The sequence below is a fragment of the Dromiciops gliroides genome, chromosome 4 (assembly GCF_019393635.1).
Source record: "Dromiciops gliroides isolate mDroGli1 chromosome 4, mDroGli1.pri, whole genome shotgun sequence".
Taxonomy (NCBI): Eukaryota; Metazoa; Chordata; class Mammalia; order Microbiotheria; family Microbiotheriidae; genus Dromiciops; species Dromiciops gliroides.
In genome coordinates this window covers 255,133,966-255,152,900 of record NC_057864.1, presented here as the reverse complement: position 1 = coordinate 255,152,900, position 18,935 = coordinate 255,133,966, and the positions used below count along the sequence as shown (strand labels likewise).

General features: G+C 46.6%; 1 protein-coding gene across 3 annotated transcripts in view; it reads right to left on the bottom strand.

Moving 5' to 3' along the window:
• Nucleotides 1–294: 294 nt before the first annotated feature.
• The window catches only part of FOXP4 (forkhead box P4), a 101,659-nt gene continuing 83,018 nt past the window's right edge, over nt 295–18,935 (bottom strand). For 2 of the 3 annotated variants that reach the window (XM_043963492.1, XM_043963494.1), the window contains 5 exons: nt 6,389–6,510; nt 5,393–5,459; nt 5,047–5,136; nt 4,541–4,710; nt 295–3,816 (listed from right to left, as the gene is read on the bottom strand). In XM_043963492.1, coding sequence (XP_043819427.1) covers nt 3,669–3,816; nt 4,541–4,710; nt 5,047–5,136; nt 5,393–5,459; nt 6,389–6,510 — 597 coding nt within the window. In that variant the 3' untranslated portion in view covers nt 295–3,668. The remainder of the gene's footprint in view (nt 3,817–4,540; nt 4,711–5,046; nt 5,137–5,392; nt 5,460–6,388; nt 6,511–18,935) is intronic. The other variant, XM_043963493.1, reaches the window with a different exon arrangement.

Here is an 18,935-nt window from a genome sequence, read left to right as displayed (position 1 = left end):
CACACACACACACACACACACACACACACACACACACATTCAAGTCTGTAAGGCACATGCCTTACAGTGGCACACACACACAAGGACATGGGCATTGCTGGTCCAATGTTTCAGACTCAAGTCTTCAGAACCACTTTCCCTTGTAAGAGATTTGGTTTCCATCAAGGAAGGGATCTTTGATCTAATGGTCAGGGTTGACTCTAAGGGTTAGTCCAAGAAGTAAAAGAATCCTGGAAATTGCTTACCCTGCCCCCACCTCCACCCTTACCCCACACACCCCTCCCACCACCACCTACTCCCAGGCACATCAGCCTGGGAAAAACAGCAAAACTGTGTAAAAAACCACTGGATGGCATGGTATAGGGGTGGGGATTTGATTTAGGAAGCAGGAAAAAGAGGGAGAATTCACTTTGGGGAAAGAAGCTTTGAAAGTACAGGAAACAAAGGGGTTAGGGAGAGATTTGGGGAAGGAATAGGAGCTTGGAGCTTGGACAGAAGGCAACACGGGACTAGACCTCATCTACCTGGGAAGGAAGGGAGGGTGTGTGTGTGTGTGTGTGTGTGTGTGTGTGTGTGTGTGTGTGTGTGTACGTACTAAGAAGTTGAGAAAGCAGCAGATAGATGTGGCAACGAGGAGCCGGACCAGATTCAGAGATGGGGAAAACGGTAGCCTGAGCAGAACCTAAGGCTATCAGAAACACTGTTATTTTCCAAGCTAACAGGCCACTTTATGGGGAAGCTATTCCCAGACCCAGCTTGGGAGGAAGGTAAAAGAAAAAGAAACTCAAGTGGGAAACTGACCTGGCCATCCAGTCCTGATGCCTCCCTTCCCAACCACTACATCGCTTTGTTCTATTGTGAATGAGTAATGCTTTGAATCTGACACACAGAAGGTGTCTGGACATACTTATTGGTTTTGGGAACCCATGGGGTGCACGCTGACATTCCTGCTCATTCACACACGGCTGAGTATGGTCAGGTAGACTCACACACACACACACATAAACACATACACACTCATCCACTCCTACAGAAATGTCCACTCCCATGCTTTGTGTTCCAGGCTCAGGTCCTTCTGACTTAATCCCATCAGCCCACTCCCCCACTAGGTGACACACACTGAGGGCCTAAGAGCAGAGGGCATTTAATATTTCTGCACATGCCAGAGGGCAAGGAACAAACTGGGACGAGGATTGTGGTTAACAGGCACCAGGGACCTTTTGCCACCCAAGTCCTGGTGGGGACTTGTGAGGATCACAGTCTGAGTGTGTTGCCTGGGCACTTTCTAGACAACCGTCCATCAAGTTCCCCTCCAACCCCTTCCTGGTCCTGTCCCTATCCGAGGGACTAGTCTAGGGATAGACAGAGCAGCCCGCCCGCCGTCTTGCCCTTCACCTGACGCTGGAGTCCCCCATAGTGGGGGGAAGGAATGACAGCTGGTTTCTCCTTTACTTGTTTCAGCTCTCTCCCCAGCAAACCCTCAGAACGCAGCCCTCCACCTTTGTGTCTCCAGCCCTAGCAATGGTAGAAGCGTGATGATGGGCACACCAGGGACCAGCCTGGGGTGGGCACTGGAGGGTGACCAAGGGGAATGGCTGGCTGGCTGGGACACAATATTGACTGGAGGCGGGGGAGTTGGGCTAGGAGGGAAAGCAGGAACAACACCCATAACTGATCCTTCCCTCTAGAGGCCCTTGGAGATAGCTATTGTTGCCCCAGAGGCCTAAGGGAGCTCATCCCATTTGAGCCCTCAGATCCCAAGCCCCCAGTGAGAGGGGAAGGGGAAGAACAGCTGAGGGGCAGAGCAATGAGGAGGGAACAAGAGTAGAAGTGAGGTGTGCAGGGAAGCCTGTCCCCAGGTCCCTTCTGTGGGCAGCTGAAGACGGGGGTGTGGAAGAAAGCCATGGCCACCAACAGACACTGTCAACTTTGGTTTAAAACAATAAGTTAAGTGGAGGGGACCTCCCCCTCCCTCCAGCTTCTAGCCTGGGGGGTGAGGGAGCCATGGGGGTGAGGGTGTAAGGTCAGATCAGGAATGGAGGAAGGGGGTGACAAAGGAAAAAAAGCAAACAAAAAGTTTTGGTTTCTGCTTCTGGCATAAGAAAGGTCTTTGGTCATCCGTTTCACTGGGGAAAGAAGAGGAGAGGGAATTGAGGGGGACTGTAAAATGGAGAGGGGCAGGGGGCGGGAGGGGCAGGAGGGAGGCCTTTGGGAGAGGAGGCCCAGTCCTCTGGCCTTGGTCGCTGGCCTGCTCCCCCGCCCTCTTCGGCCCCTGGTCCCACGTGGGAGCCTCTTCTGATGCGGCTGGAGGCCAAGGGGCACACTCCCTCCCTCAGCCAGCCAGCCAGCCAGCCAGCCAGCCAGCCAGCGGCAGCACTGAGCTCCATGGGGACACCTAGTGGAGGCCATGGGATTTTTCCTCTCCACAAGTGGAGACCAACCCCTTCAGTTCCATGGCTGAATACCAAAGTCTTAGGGACATTTTCCCTCTTCCCCCTTCTCCCCGAGGGCAAGTAATCTATCCTCGAACCCCCCTCTGCCCCTGTATCTCTCCTTCCAGACCCTCCATATTGCCCACTCTTCATACAAGGCAGGCTACATGGGGGACATGGTGGAGATGGCTTGAGATGGCAGGAGTCAGATCTCAATAGTTATAGCAATGACACAGGGGAAGGTGTGAGGGAGGCAGCATGCCACCTCCCCTGGGGAGGTCCAGTCCTCATGCAGGGGTCTTCCATTTTCATGGATCATCCCCTTCTTGAAGCTGCTTTCAATCCCAGAGCCCCAGCTGGTCTCACCCGTGCACAACCCTGAGGCGGCTGGGTACACAGGAGAGGGAGAACTGGTTTGTCCTGGGGTGGGGTGGAGTCTGAGATGCTCTAAGCTCCCCATTTCCCATGAGGTTGGTGGCCGGTGTTGATCATTCACAGTATGGAAGAAGGGAGCCTTGTATAGTACAGGGGAGCAGAAAGTGGACCAAACTTGGAATCAGAAGACCTGGGTTCAAATCCTGACTCTGCCGCTTACTGTCTGTGTGGCTTTAAGGAAGTCACTTTCCTTTTCTTGGGCCTCAGTTTCCTGATATGCCAAGTGAGGGGGTGAAACTGATCATCTCTCTGGCCCTTTCCAGCTCTAGATTCTTTGACAAGGTTGCCTTGCCCCGGGCTTCTCAGAGAAGAGGGTGCAAGGTCAAGGTCGGGGCGGGGGAAGAAGGGGACAAACGCTGCCTTGGTGGGAATGGGGGTCTGTCAGCCCCGCCTGCGGGTCTCAGTGTTGATGGGGGGCAGAAAGCAAAGGTGGGGGGGGGAGTCCTGCTGCTGGTGGTCACGGGGTGGTGGTAAGAGATGGGCTGAGGGGCAGAGGTTGGGGGGAGGGGGGCGAGGGAAGGAGGTGCTTGGACACAGACTGAAGTCAGGTATTGGGGGCCCACACTCTCCTGGCTCTCCCACCAGTTCTAGACCACCGGCCACTGGTCTTGGGGTGAGAAGCAAAGGTCAGTGGAGGGGGAAGGGAGAGTCTGTCAGAGTCAGCCCAATCTGCTGTCCTGGAAGTGCCGGGAGGCTGTAGAGGGGAGGGGAAGGTGAGAGCCTGAGGAGGGGTCTCCTGAGGGCGGGAAGTGGGGAATGTTCACCCCCTTCCTTCCCTGCCTGCCCCTCCCCCAGAGACCCTTACGACAGTTCCTCCCCAGGCAGATCCTCTTCAGGGTCCCTGTCTTCTGTGGGAGCCCCAGTGCTGGGGTTGGTGGGGCCCAGGGTGGGCCCAGGCCGACTGTCCTCCTCTGCTTCAGCTGGTTCTTCCTTCACCTGCACCTGGTGACTGCAGCAGTGAGGAGAAAGGATGGAGGGATGGATGGATGGTTGAGTATAGAGAGCTACAAGCCCCAGGCCGGAAGAAAGACCTCTTCCCTTTACTGTCCCCATTAAAGTCATCCCCAAGACCTGCCAGTCCCTCGCCCCTGGCTCTACAGACCATAACACTCCCACCTCACCAGGCCTGACCTCTGACCTCTCTGGCATGAAGTGCCGGTCTCCCACCCTCCCTGGGTACCCAGACCCTCAGAACCCCCACCTGTATCACAAGAGAAAGGATCTATGGAGATAATGATTTTATGCTGCCCGAGAAGTGTGTGTGTTTGTGTGCGTGTGTTACATGTGGATATGTTTGAAAACATGTGCTGTCTGTGTATATGTTTGTAAAAGTTGTATATGTATATGTGTATGCTTCTCTTCACCTGTCCCTGTCCTGGGGAGGAAAGATGAACAGGGAGAGGAATGTCTGAATTGTACTGAAGAGGGGGAAGTCTCCCTGGCACCTGGGTCGGGGGAAGAGGAAGGCTCTGACTAGCTCTAGGTGAAGTGGGGGAGTGGGTACCGTCATCTCCAATGGTCTCCCCTGGACTGGCTGAGGCAGCTATGTTGCACAGTGAACACACCGCTGGCCTTGGATTTGTGCACTTAGCTGCATGACCCTTAAAGCACCAACGAATGCTAGCCTAGTGTGTTGTTCTTGGCAATGGGGATGAGGGCCTTGGCGATCTCACCTGTACTGGGGTGGGGAGAGGCGTGGGGGGCTGATGCTGCCATTGCTGGTGAGGGGCTCCACCGTACTGCTCACATCCTCATGTCCGAGGTGCAGGAGGCTGCTGGTGGAGCCGGGGTTGAGCATGCCCGGGCTGTTGAGGAGGGGGAAGCTGCTCTCGGCCAGGGCAGCCTAGAGAGGGATGGGAGAGAAAAAGGGCATGGGCAAACGCAGAGGCAATGGCAGATAGTCTCCTCCCCTCCCCCATCGCACCAGTGGGGGAGCCTCCTCTCTGTCTGTCTGCCCAGGCTCACTTGTTTATCCATTCACTTCTCACCCTCCTAACCCTGACACAGGGAGACACGCTGTTCTCTTTGGCCCCATCCCCTTTAGGCTGGGCCTCCCACCTTCTCCCCTCCCAGCTTCAGCTCACACCCCCATCGAGGATAAAAAGGAGGATGCCTGGGAGATAGAAGGCCTCTCTTGTACGAGGGATAGTGAGAGGGGAGTGAGGGAGGAAGGTCTCACCTGTACTGGAGGGGAGAGGCAATCGGGGCCAATCTTCCCTCCTGTCCCCCTCCCCCAGCTCCATACACAAGAATTGGAAAGAACTGGAGGCTGTGTGGGAAGGAGGAGATAGAGGGGGAAAGGGAGTTGGGGGGGTCTCAGCCCACATGGAGAGAGGTCCCTCAGAAAAGGAAAATAAGCCTTTCTTGGCCCTCAGCTACCCTGGTGCTCCCTGGAATAGGAGAGGACAGGTCTTTGACAAAGGCTGAGGGAGGGCTTTGGGGAGGCATTGGGACTGAGGAAGAAAGGCAAGGGAGAGGGGAAGAAGGGTGAACGGGACCCCGCCGGGGCAACGATAATAAGTCACCTGATAGCTGGCATTAAGTGCTCCATAACTGAGGCCCGAAATCATGTTCTTCACCAGAGTTGGACTCCTTGGGGGAAAGAGCAAAGGAGAAATTGAAAAGACCGTCACTTTCCTGGAGTGTGACTGGTGAGTCAAGAGGGAGAAACTCTTCGCAGCCCAGACCCTGACCTTGGTGGCATAGACCTCACTCAGTAACTATCGGGGTTGAATGAGTGGAGAGAAACTCAGGAGAAGACAACCAAGTGTCCTACTCACATCTGGCACCTGCCCTCTCCCCAAAATACCTCTGGCCCAAAGGGAAGAGGCTGGTGTTTGCCCCAGCCCTGGGAAATTGGGATAAAACAGTTCCTCCCCAATCCTCTCTACACACCTTGAAAATTATTCTTGTTTCTCTGTGTGTGTGTGTCTCTCTCTCTGTGTGTCTCTCATATACCCACATATAGATACATATATGCACATATACATACTCAGTGGTACGTGTGTCCAATATAGCTATATGTCCGCTTATACACACATACAGAATGGAAGCTAAACATGGCATACATATGTCTATACATTTGTATGTACCATCTTTAGCCTTCATTCATGGTCCTCCCCTCCCTCCTTTGTTTGTCTATCTCAGCTGGGGGAATAGGACCATCATGACCAGGGCCATTCTCCTTATTTCCCCTGGCCCTCCATTATTTCCAGACTCCATGTAGAGCATTCCTCAGCTCTTCCCTTCTGCTTTCAACTCATCCATCCATCCATCCATCCATGCAACCATCCATCCCCAACACTAGATTGAAATGGAGTCAAGGCTAGGATAGATGGATGACATATTTGTCCCTGCAGTAGGGGTGGTGATGGTCGTATGTGTTGGGGGGAGCGGGGGAAGGTAAATGGGCAACAGTACATCTGTATGTGCCTAGTCACATAAACACATGAACTGAAAAGCTCTTTTTGCTGGCCCAGACAGCTGAAGCCCCTACAACCTGGGGGACTGAGCACACGTACCCTGTCATCTTTGGCGGTCTCCGCTTTTGGTACTCGTGTTCATCCACCGTCCACACGGCGCCCTTGACGTTCTCCACTCGTACAAAGCACTTGTGTAGGCTCAGGTTGTGTCGGACAGCATTCTGAGAGATCAGAGAGATAACAAAAGGGACCCCAGTCAACATCTCCTCTAGCAAAAGTGGACATGGAAAAATAGCACCCACCATCATCATTCTCTTCAAGAGATATTCACAGAGGGGTAGCTAGGTGGTGCAGTGGATAGAGGACCAGCCCTGAAATCAGAAGGACCTGAGTTCAAATCCAGCCTCAGTCACTTGACACTTACTAGCTGTGTGACCCTGGGCAAGTCACTTAACCCCAACTGCCTCACACACACACACAAAAAGATATTCACAGAATGCAAGAATCCCAGATTTGGAAGGGACCCCCAAAGATCATCTAGTAGAACCCACCCCTAACCAGAAATCTTCCTTCCACTTCTCTGACAAATGGCAGCAGGATCACAGGGTCATCCATTTAAAGTTCAAAGAGACCTCAGAAACCATCTAGTCCAACCCTTTTCACTCTTCAGACTAAGGAAGATACTCAATGCTAATTAACTTCTCCAAGACCACAAAGGTAGAAGTGGTAGATTCAGAATTTGAACTCAGGTTCTCTGATTGTAAATCCATTGCTCTTTCCAGAGAACCGAGCCTCATCTTGAAGACCTCCAGTAAATGGGAATCCACCCATGACCTCCTGCAGGAGGCAGCCCATTTCACTTTGTGTTCATTTGTTTCAGTCACATCCAACTCTCTGTGACCCGCCCCATTTGGGGTTTTCTTGGCAGAGATACTGGAGTGGTTTGGCATTTCCTTCTCCAGCTCATTTTACAGATGAAGAAACTGAGGCAAACAGGGTGAAGTGACTTGCTCAGTGTCACACAGCTAGTAAGTGTCTGAGACCATATTTGAACTCGGGCTTCCTGACTCCAGGGCAGGGGCTCTATCCACTGTGCCACCTAGCTGTCCCTGTCTCACTTTTGGATAGTTCTAATTGTTAGGATGGTTTTTGTTTTCTTGCATAATACCTTCATTGGTTTCCTTGTAACTTCCACCCCTTGCTCCTAGGTCTGCCTTCTGGGGCCCAGCAGATCAAGCCACTAGACTTCTCTTTAATACCCGCCCTCCCTGCTTTCCCACTTGTACAGTTCAAGTTTGCTGATGTCTCTTCCAAAGCAGGGCATAATGGCCTCCTTTAAGTGTCTGCCAAATTCTACTTGAATCAACAGCTCCCCCACTCCCATAACATCTGAACTGCCATCTTTTAAACACTTTTTTTGTGTGTGTGAGGCAATTGGGGTTAAGTGACTTGCCCAGGGTCACACAGCTAGGCAGTGTCAAGTGTCAAGCCAAATTTGAACTCAGGTCCTCCTGACTCCAGGGCCGGTGCTCTACCCACTGCGCCACCTAGCTGTCCCCACCATCTTTTTAAAGAGCTGAAGCCAGCACAATTGCCTCAATATGTGTCACACCTGAGGCACCCATGATTGGTCCAGAAACTATCTCTTGTCAAAACAGGGAGGGATTGAGACAGCTAGGTGGCACAGTGGATAGAGCACCGGCCCTGGATTCAGAAGTACCTGAGTTCAAATCCAGCCTCAGACACTTGACACTTACTAGCTGTGTGACCCTGGGCAAGTCACTTAACCCCCATTGCCTCACCAAAAAAAAAAAAAAAAAAAGAACAGGGAGGGACCTTAAGGATCCTCTAGTCTAACCCCTTGTTTTATAGTGGTAGAAAATGAGGCCCAGAGAAAGGAAGTGACCAACCCAAAGCAGAAGGGCCTCTACTAGAACCCAAAGCTTACTGAGCACCTAATACCTTAGAGGCTCTGTCCTAGGCACTGTGGAGTACTTAAACGGACAAGACAAGGCCCCTAACTAATAGGAATTCCTATCAGTAGGCAGAGCCCCTGAATAGAAGTGGCTGTATATGGGGTGCAGCTGTGAGAACTCATGCCCATCCTGCCTGGGCCTGTTTATGAGACTGTCAGAGTCCCAGGCGGGATGGCATGAGTGACCCGGAAGCCCCTTTTACAGCCCTCTCCTTCATGGCTTCTCTTTCTGAGCTGTCTAGTGGGAGTCTTCCAAAGGACGGTCCTCCCCAACCTATCTGCCCCTATCTCCTGACCTGGTCCCAAGCCTGACACCTGGAAGGGCCTTCACTGGTCTGTAAAAGCATTGCCACACTTCTATTCTCCCCCCTAGCCCTGCCCAGGGCAATGAGGGTTAAGTGACTTGCCCAGGGTCACACAGCTGTGTCAAGTACCTGAGGCCGCATTTGAACTCAGGTCCTCCTGAATCCAGGGCCGGTGCTTTATCCACTACCACCCAGCTGCGCCCCACACTTCTATTCTTGCAAAAACGACCTGTCTCCATTCATCACCACTGCCTGCTCAGGCCTACAAAGTGCTTTCTCCTTACTCTCTTCGACACCACACCTCCTTACTTCCAGCTCTGAGAATCCTTGGCTCTTCTCAAAACTCAGATTAGGTCCTACACAACCCTTTCCTGATCCCCTTCCCCCTCCACTCTGTAATTTGTTATTCACTTTCTATATAGTTTGTATTTAGTGGCAAGGCAATGTGGTGTACTGGAGAGATGGCTGGCTTCAGAGCCGGGAAGACCTGAGTTCAAATCCCACCTCTGGCACATACTGGCTGTATGACCCTGGGCAAGCATTCGAGGTAATGCTATAAGACCTGAGAGGGTAAAACTGCGTTAGTAGAGAGAATGTCCTTATCCAGTAGTTCCCTATACCAGTGAAATCACAGGCCCCCTCCTTAGCCCTTGTATTTACTGTATTTGGGGTATCTTCCCTAGGAGAAGACAAGTTCCTTGGGGAGATAGAGATATTTTCATGTTCTTTGTATCCCCCACTCTAGCACAGAGCCTACATAGTTGCACCTTAATAAATGACTGTTGAATTGAATAGCACAGCATTCCTTTTCCCTTATGGATCTCATGCCCTACCAGCTTCCCTCTTACCTTTCTCCTCCTCTCATCCCTGCCATCCACACCCAACACCCTACACATAAGCTCTGTCCTGATGCTGGTCCCATTCTCTCAGCCTTATGCATTTCAACTTTACTTCCCCCCAGTCCCTTAGAATCACGGGTCTAAGAGTTTGGAGAGTCCTTGGACCAACCCCAATCTATGGAGCAGGGCTTCTTAACCTGGTATCCATGAACTTTAATATATATTTTGAGTCTATATTATCATAATAATAGATATCATATATATTACATCATAATATTTTATTGAGTTGATTATATATACTTATAAATATATGCATATACATATTTGTATTTCATATATGTATTTCATGGGGGCACCTAGGTGGCACAGTGGATAAAGCACTGGCCTTAGAATCAGGAGGACCTGAGTTTGAATATGACCTCAGAGACTTGACACTTACTAGCTGTGTGACCTTGAGCAAGTCACTTAGCCCTCATTGCCCTGCCCCCCCCAAATTTTTTTAAAAATATGTATTTCATTATAATCAGTTTCCTTTGTAATCCTATGCACTTTATTTTATGCGTTTAAAAGTATTATTCTGAGAAAGGGTCCAAAGACTTCCCCAGATTGTCAAAGGGCTTCATGACACAGGAAAAATGAAGAATCCCTGCCAAGAAGCAATCCCTTCTGCAACATGTGAATAGAGAAAAAGTGAAGGGTGGGAGTAGTGTCATAAAGGTAGAACTGATTAGACTTGGAAACTGACTAAATATTGGAGATCGAGGCAGGGGGAAGTCAGAGCTGACCCAAGGTTACAAAGCTGGATGACTGGGAGAATTATAATGCCCCAAAGAGAAATAAGGGAAGTTTGAAGAAGGGCTGAGTTGAAAGAGAAAGATGACAGGTTCTGTTTTGGCCATACTGATGCTGCTGAGATAGCCAGGAGACGAGTTCCGAAGAGATTCAGGCAGGATACATAGATTTAGGAGTCATCTGTAAAGGGATAATACTTGAATCCAGAGGAGCTAATGAGGTGCTCCAGGGACAGAAGGTAGAGAAAGAAAAGAAGAGAGCTCAGGACGGAGTTCTGTCCTGAGGGAACAATTGCACTTAGGGGTCTGGAAATGGATGAGGAGCCAGCAAAGGAGATCGAGAGAGAGAGAGAAAGGTTAGGCACGTGAGAGAGAAAGGTTAGGCACGTAAGAGAAACAGACAGGCTTGTCTAGCCACAACTCCCCCATCATGTATTTGAGAAAAGTTGACTTTTTAATGCAAGTGTAGCACTTTACATTTATCTCAATTACATTTCATCTTTTTTAGATGCAGCCCACCATGCTAGTCTGTCAAGATCTTTTTGAAATCTGACTGTCATTCATTGGGTTGGCTAACCCTTCCAGCTTCGTGTCATTTGCAAATTTGATAAGCAATACCATCTATGCCGCCCTCCTCCCAGTCATGATTTTAAATAACGCCATTTCTTTGTTACCATTAGTCAACAATCCCACTTTTCCTCTGAAGTTCATGTCATCCAATTTTGTCATCTTCCTCCATTCCTCACAGTTGTCCTGCACTGTTCTGGGTACTCCCTTTGGCACCCTTCTCCTTGACACCTGGCTCCAGTGTCCCCCTCCCTGCTGCCTCTGCCATCATCCTTAGGGTCGTCCGTATCTATTGCCATTCTCTCTAACACCCTGTTCTCATAGTTCCTTGGATTTTTCACCTCGTGACACTTCCATGTCAATCAATAATCAATCAACATTTACTAAGCACCTACTATATGCCAGACACTGGGTTAAATGCTAGAGATGCAAAGGAAAAGGAAAAGAACACTATTACCACCCCCAATTCTTGCAGTAAACGAGCCTACACTCTGATGGGAAACAACAGAAGGTACCACCAGCATCACTCAAAATTCAAAACCAAGAATAAACAGAGTAAAGAGAGCAGGATCCAGGAGCCTGAAGATAGAGGACTGGGTTTGAATACCAGCTTTGATCTTAGGGAAGTCATTTAAACTCTATGGGCCTCAGTTCCTCCTCTGTAAAATGAGGGCGCTGCTCTAAATATATAATCTTATCTTCAATGTTTCAGTCTTTGGTAGTTTTTTCAAGTCAGCCTCCCTGAATGCCCAGGATTCCCTAGCCTCCTAAAACCTTCCCTAGGCCTCATTATGCCCTCAAAGTATGTTTCCATTTCTTTCCTCTACTCCACTCCTACATTTCTAGAAAGAGTACAGTTTTCCCTTCCACACTGTGGTGGTTAGGGGCACAGCACCCCCTCAATCTGAAAATCCATATAAATTTTTTTGGCCCTCCATAACAGAAGCTGGGTTTTGGTTGTTGTTTTTTGTTTTTGTTTTTTGGGGATGCGGTGTTTACAGTACTTTATTGTAAAATCTGGGTTAAATATTTGGCCATAAGCTCTGTGTCATTTGCTGACCTTTGCATGTCATCTGCTGCTTCCACAAAACTCCCCCAACATTCTCACTTAATTTCTTATTCTGATCCGAGATATATCAAAACCATGATGGATGGGGAAGGTTGAGATGTGGAAGGATAACTGTAGTCACTCATCAACCTCTCTGAATATAGCTTGCATCTCTTGAGACCCTATTGTGACTGCTCTCTCCAAGGGTACTAGTAACTTCTTTATTATTAACCCAGTAGCCTTTGTCCTGCCCTCATCCTCCTTGGCCTCTCTACAGTGGCTGGCACTTTTGACCAGCCCCTTATTCTTTATACCTTCACCCTTCACTGGCTCCCAAGACTGGCCCCCACTCTGTTATTTCTTCCTCTATTCCTCTGATCACTCCTTTCTCCCCTCCCATCCACACGGTGCCCTTAAACATCAGCATAAGTTTCCTGGGCTTTAATTATCACCTCCATACGGATGCCTCTTAAATCGTTCTTTCCAGCTTTGACTTCTGAGAGCTTCAGTCCCCTAGTTCCAATTGTTTGCAAAATATCTGCATCTGAATGTCCTTCTGGAAGCTCAAACTCACTCCATGTAAAACCGAACTTGTCTCTCCTACTAAAAAATGCCCTTTCTTTTAACTTCTCTGTTTCTGTTGATCTTCCCAGTCCTAAACCCTCAGAGTCATCCTGGCATCTTTTTTCTTCACTCCACATATGCAAACAGTTGCCAAGTCCTATCAAATCAACATGAGACTATTTCTCCCATCGTACTCTACCACAGCGAAGGCCTTCATCTCCTCTTACTTTAACTATTGTTTTCCTCCCCCTCTCTCCTCTCTCCAATCCATCCTTTACACGGCCTCCTGGAATAACCTTCCTGACACATTACTCTGAGCATGTTACTCTCCGACTCAAAAAGCTTCCATAATTCTTCATTGCCTACTGAATAAAGAATAAACTCATTATCATTCTGACATTCGAAGCCAAATAGGCAAGAGAGTGATAATATCATTATATAGTCTAAGGTTTAGTTCTGGATCTTTAATAGATGCTGCTTGGTATGGACACTGACTTAGAAGGCAGAGAGAGAGAGAGAGAGAGAGAGAGAGAGAGAGAGAGAGAGAGAGAGAGAGAGAGAGAGAACACCAGATCATTGGCCTAACAGACAGAGAAAGAGACACGAAGAAGAGAGGAGAGGAGAGGGGAGGGGAGGGGAGGGGAGGGGAGGGGAGGACAAAGAAAAAGAAAAAAGTAAAGAGAGAGGGAGAGAAAGGCATGCATAGAGAAAGAGAGAGAGAGAGTCAGTCCAACTCCAATCTACTCATCCAGCCTTAACTCATACTTCTTCCCTTCACAGAGCAGTGTAGCTCAGTAGAAAGAGAACTGGATTTGGAGTTAAGAGGCCCTGGATACAAACCCCAGTTCTGCCACACATTATCTTTGTGACTTTGGGGAAGTCACATAACTTCCCTAAAAGTCACTTCCTTCATTTGTTTAATGTTTATTTGTTAATTTGTTCTTTGCATTGCCTTGACTCCTCATATCACTTTTTTTTTGGGGGGGTGAGGCAATTGGGGTTAAGTGACTTGCCCAGGGTCACACAGCTAGTAAGTGTCTGAGGCCAGATTTGAACTCAGGTCCTCCTGAATCCAGGACTGGTGCTTTATTCACTGTGCCACCTATCTGCCCCCCTTCATTTGTTTAAAAAAGAGAGCTGGACTCAAAGACTTTTCATTCAGGTGGCAGTGAGATGTAGTAGATAGATGGATTCAGGAAGACCTGGTTCAAATCCCATATTCGCTAGCAAGTCAGTTAACCCTTTCTGGGCCTCAATTTCTTTATCTGTGAAACACGGGGGTTGGACTTAATGACCTCTAAGGTCCCTTCTAGCCCTAAGCCTGGGATCTTTTGTTTTTCCAACCAAACTGCCTCACCCTCTGTTCTTCTCTCATTTTTCACCTCTGCCCTTTTGCTTATGCTGTCCTCAGGGCCGGTATCAACTCCCAATTCCACTTTGTACTTTCTGAAGCACAATTCCTCATTTGGCAAGGTCCTACTCAGTTCCACCATAAAATCTTTGACCCCTTCCCTAAGTGCCCCAGCCAAAAGCTATCTCTTCATTCTCAAATCATAGCTTAGATTTCTCCTCTGCACTCATTGCACTCTCTTAATAATGTCACAGTTCTTTTTTGTAGTGAATTGGAATACAATGTAAATGAACACAATTTGATTGGAATTTGACTGTAAGTTCCTCAAGGGCAAGGACTTTCATCTTTATATCTTCAACATCTAGGGCAGTGGCCAGCACATGGCAGCATATTATTATATATTAAATATATTATTAACCATATGCTTAATAAGCACTTGTTAAATTGGGGCAGCTAGGTGGCAGAGTGGATGGAGTACGAGGCCTGAAGTCAGGAAGACTCATCTTCTTCAGTTCAAATCTGGCCTCAGACACTAACTAGCCATGTGACCCTGAGCAAGTTAACTCTGTTTACCTCAGTTTCCTCATCTGTAAAATGAGCTGGAGAAGAAAACGATGAACCACTTTAGTGTCTCTACCAAGAAAACCCCAAATGGGGTCACAAAAAGTCATACATGACTGAAACAACTGAACAACAAAATTGGATAGCAACAGTGGACAGAGAACAAGCCTCAGAAACAGCAACACCTGGGTTCAAGTTCTGTCTCTGATACATTTGCTGGTATGACTGGCTGTGTGACCCGTGCAAATCATTTAACTTCTCAGTGACTCAGGCAACTCTATATGACTATAAATTGCAGAGTAATTACTGATGTGCATCAATAGGCATTCCTTACACCAATGAAACTATGTGTGTTCCAGGGGCAGCTAGGTGGCACAGTGGATAAAGCAGTGGCCCTGAATTCAGGAAGACCTGAGTTCAAATCCATCCTCATACGCTTGACACTTACTAGCTGTGTGACCCTGGGCAAGTCACTTAACCCTCACTGCCCCACCAAAAAAAAAAAGAAAGAAAGAAAAGAAAAAAGAAACTACATGTGTTCGGATCCTACCTCAAATTCTAGCTGTGTGACCTTGGACAAGTCATCTGACCCTCAGAGACTTAATATACCCCCACTTGCAGAATGAGTATAACAGCACCATCTCATAGCATTGTGAGGAATGAGATAATATATGTAAAGCACTTGCAAACCTTAAAGCTCTACATACATTTCAGCTACTTATTGCTATTGTTACTAAAAAGCACAAAAGCTCTGGAAAAGTGCTAAGAAAAAAATGAAAGGAACCACTGCCAAATAATGCAAAATACAAAAACTCCCATTGGGGAAAAAATGAATAGTGTGACAATAACGTAAACAAAAAGATCACCAGAATGAAATCACACTCTGAATAATTAAAATAATCAGTCTTGGTGAACACATAATGAAATCTCCTCAACTCCTCTTAATTCCAGCAACTTGTCTCTGTTAATTATTTCTTATTTATCCTGTGTATAGCTTACTTTGTATATATTTGTTGGCCTGCTGTGTCCCTCCCCATCCCCATTAGATTGTATGACCCCAGAGGGCAGGATCTGTTTTTTGTTTCTTTTTGTATCCCAGCATTTAGCACAGTGCCTGGCATATAGTAGGCACTTAATAAATGTTTATTGAACTGAAATGAATCTCCCTCCTTTGAGTAGACTGCTGGGAAACTGCAGAGGCAGAACACTACATACACTCCCAGAAATGGTCACTTGATTTTGTTAACTGTAGCAATTTTATCCCAGTGTTATTAGAGAGGGCGTAATGGGGGTTGGGGAAGGAAAATCCAGAAATGGCTCTGAAGTTTAAAAAAAAAAAGCATTTATAAAAAGAAAGTAAATTAAATTATATAGCATCATGAAGCAGAAAGGGTACTGTGCTGTAGAAGTCAAAGACCTGGGTTCTACCACTAACTAACTATGTGATCATGGGGGTTTACTTCTCCTTTCTGAGACTCAGTTTTTTCCTTTGTAAAATGAAGGGAATGTACTAGATTATCTTTCAATTGCCCCTTTCCAGATCTGATGTTCTACTATTCTTTTTTTTTCTTTTTTTTTTTTTGAGGCAATCAGGATTGATTTGTCCAGAGTCACACATCTAGTAAGTGTCTGAGGCCAAATTTGAACTCAGGTCCTCTTGACTCCAGGGCCAGTGCTCTATCCACTGTACCACCTAGCTATCCCCCCTTCTAATAATTTATAAAGTGACCTGAATCTCTTCATCTGAGGAGTCCCAGAAGTTTGGAGCAGCCCTCTTCCTAACTTCCCTATTTCTGTCAAGAGATCCACCATCCTTACAATCACCAGATTCACATAGTTGGGAATCATCCTTGATTTCTCACTGTCATCCCACACATCCAAATCAGTTGCCAAATCATGTCATTTCTATCTCCACAACATCTCTCATATCCGATTCCTTCTTTCCACCCACACAAGCACCATCCTACTTCAGAATCTCATTACCTCTCACCTCAACTATTGCAACAGTCTTCCATTTGGTCTCCCTGCCTCACTTCTTTCCCCATTCTACTCAATATGATTTTCCTAAAACATAATTATGCCTGCTCATATTACCCCCCACCCTTCTACTCAATAAACTCCACTGGCTCCCTATTATCTCCAGGAACAAATATAAGTCCTTCTGTTTGACACTTAAAGCTCTTCCCAATCTGACCCCAACCTAAGTTTCCAGCCTAATTTCTTCTCACTTTTACTTCTTTCTTTTCTATGCACCCTATGATCCCTCTCCTCTATCATGCAGGGTTATCCCTCTTCTCTCATCTCTATCTTAGTACTAGCTGCCTCTCATGCCTAGAATGCATTGCCTCCTTGACTTTATCTCGTGAAATCCCTAACTTTCCTCAAGCAACATCTTCTGCATGAGACTATGCCTGCCCCCCTCCTCAAGCTTGTTGGTCAGCCAATCAGCAAGCATTTATTCACCAGACAGATGCTGTGCTCAGCCGTGGAAATACTCTTTTTTAAAATGGCAATAAACAACCTCTTCCCTCAAGTAACATACATTCTACCATATTTCCCCACAAGTTTATCATGTATCTGTTTTGTGTGGCTTTTATTTATAGCCATTTATGTGTGGAAGGCAACATGTAGTATTGAAGGCAGCCTTGAAGCTAAGAAAAACTATGTTCAGGTCCTGTCTCTGACATATACCAACTATGGTCTGGGAAGGTCACAACTTTGCACTACTCTGGGCTATAATTTGTACCCTTATGTATGCCTTCTCTGAGGCCCTAAGTTGCAAAGAAGATGCCAACTTGAATCAGGAGAGAGAATGTCCTCCCTTGGGAATTCTCCATAGCAATGACATCACAAGTACAGTCCTTATCCCCTATTTTAAATGTGTGTGTGTGTGTGTGTGTGTGCATGTGTATGTGTTGTTCTCCCCTTTAGAATGTCAGCTCCATATTGGAAACCGAGGTGGTGCTCATTCCTTGGGGAATGGCTGAACAGGTTATGGCATCTGAAGGTGATAGAACACTGTTGTGCTGAAATGATGAAGGGGATGGTTTTAGAGAAACCTGGGAAGACTTGTATGAGCTGATGCAGAGTGAAGTGAGGAGGACTAGGAGAGCAATTTAATAACAACAACATTATAAAGACCATTTTGAAAGTCTTAACACTCTGATCAGCACAATGACCAATCTCAGTTACAGAGGACTCATGATGAAATAGGCTACCCATCTCCTGATAGAAGGATGATGGATTCAGGGTGAAGATTGAGACATATTTTTTGGACAGATCAGAGCACAGGCCAAGGATGTGGAGAACCTGCTTCTCCTTAAATCATACCACCTTGGAACCCCCCAAGCTTGGGACAGTGTGTCCTGCAGGCAGTGCCCCACTTCAAGAAGGAATTGAAAGTCAAGAAATAGGCTAGAAAAATGGACAGAAAAAAATGCGGACCACTGAAAGTTTCTTTGGTGACAAGGAAGATCAAAATACACCCTCAGAAGAAGATAACAAAGTCAAAGCTCCTACATCCAAAGCTTTCAAGAAAAATATGAATTGGTCTCAGGCCACAGAGGTGCTCAAAAAGGACTTTGAAGATAAAGTAAAAGAGGTAGAGGAAAAAATGGAAAGAGAAATGAGACATGCAGGAAAGTCATGAAAAAAAGTCAACAGCTTGAAAAGTCAAATGGAAAAGCTCTCTGAAGAAAATAATTCCTTAAAAATTAGGATTGAGCAAATGGAAAGTAATGACTTTATGAGAAATCAAGACACAATAAAGCAAATCCAAATGAATTAAAAAACAGAGGGCAATGTGAAACATCTCCTTGGAAAAACAGCTGACCTGGAAAATAGATCCAGGAGAGATGATTTGAAAATTATTGGACTACCTGAAAACCATGATCAAAAAAAGAGCTTAGGCATCATATTACAAGAGATTATCAGGGAAAATTGCCCTCCTATCTTGGAAGCAGAAGGTTAAATAGAAATTGACAGAATCCACTGATCACCTCCTGAAAGAGATCCCAAAAGGAAAACTTCCAGGAATATTATAACCAAATTCTAGAGACATATATATATATATTTGAACAAGGCTAATGCAGTAACTGTTGTGCATGATTATACATCTTTGTAATAGGGGCTTTTCCTTTCATCCTTTCTCACTTGAAATGGGGAAGGTGGAAGGGAGAGAAAGCAGACTTTCATTGAATAAAAAAATAAAATTTAATTTAAAAAATAGAATGTAAACTCATTGTGGGCAGGTACTGTCTTTTTTCTTTGTATTCCCATCATTTAGTATAGTGTCTGCAATGTAGGAAGAACTTAGTAAACCTTATTAGTTCTAATAGAATGTAAGTTCTTTGAGGGCAGGGACTGTTTGAGGTTTTTTGTGTTTCCCTAGTACCTAGAACTTAAATACTTAACAAATGTTTCTTGGACTAAATTGGTTATTTCTTTTATTCATTCATTTATCCTCATCAAATATTGTATACAGAGCTCTGTGCTAGGCTGAAAAATAAAACAGAGGTCCAAACATAAAGCACACAATGAATATGCATATCACAGGGTAAGATGCATTAGAGAAGCATAAAATAAAGTGCTGTTTGAGTTCTGAAGGAGAAGGTTGTTACAGAAACCTCTTCCTAAGACTAGGGAA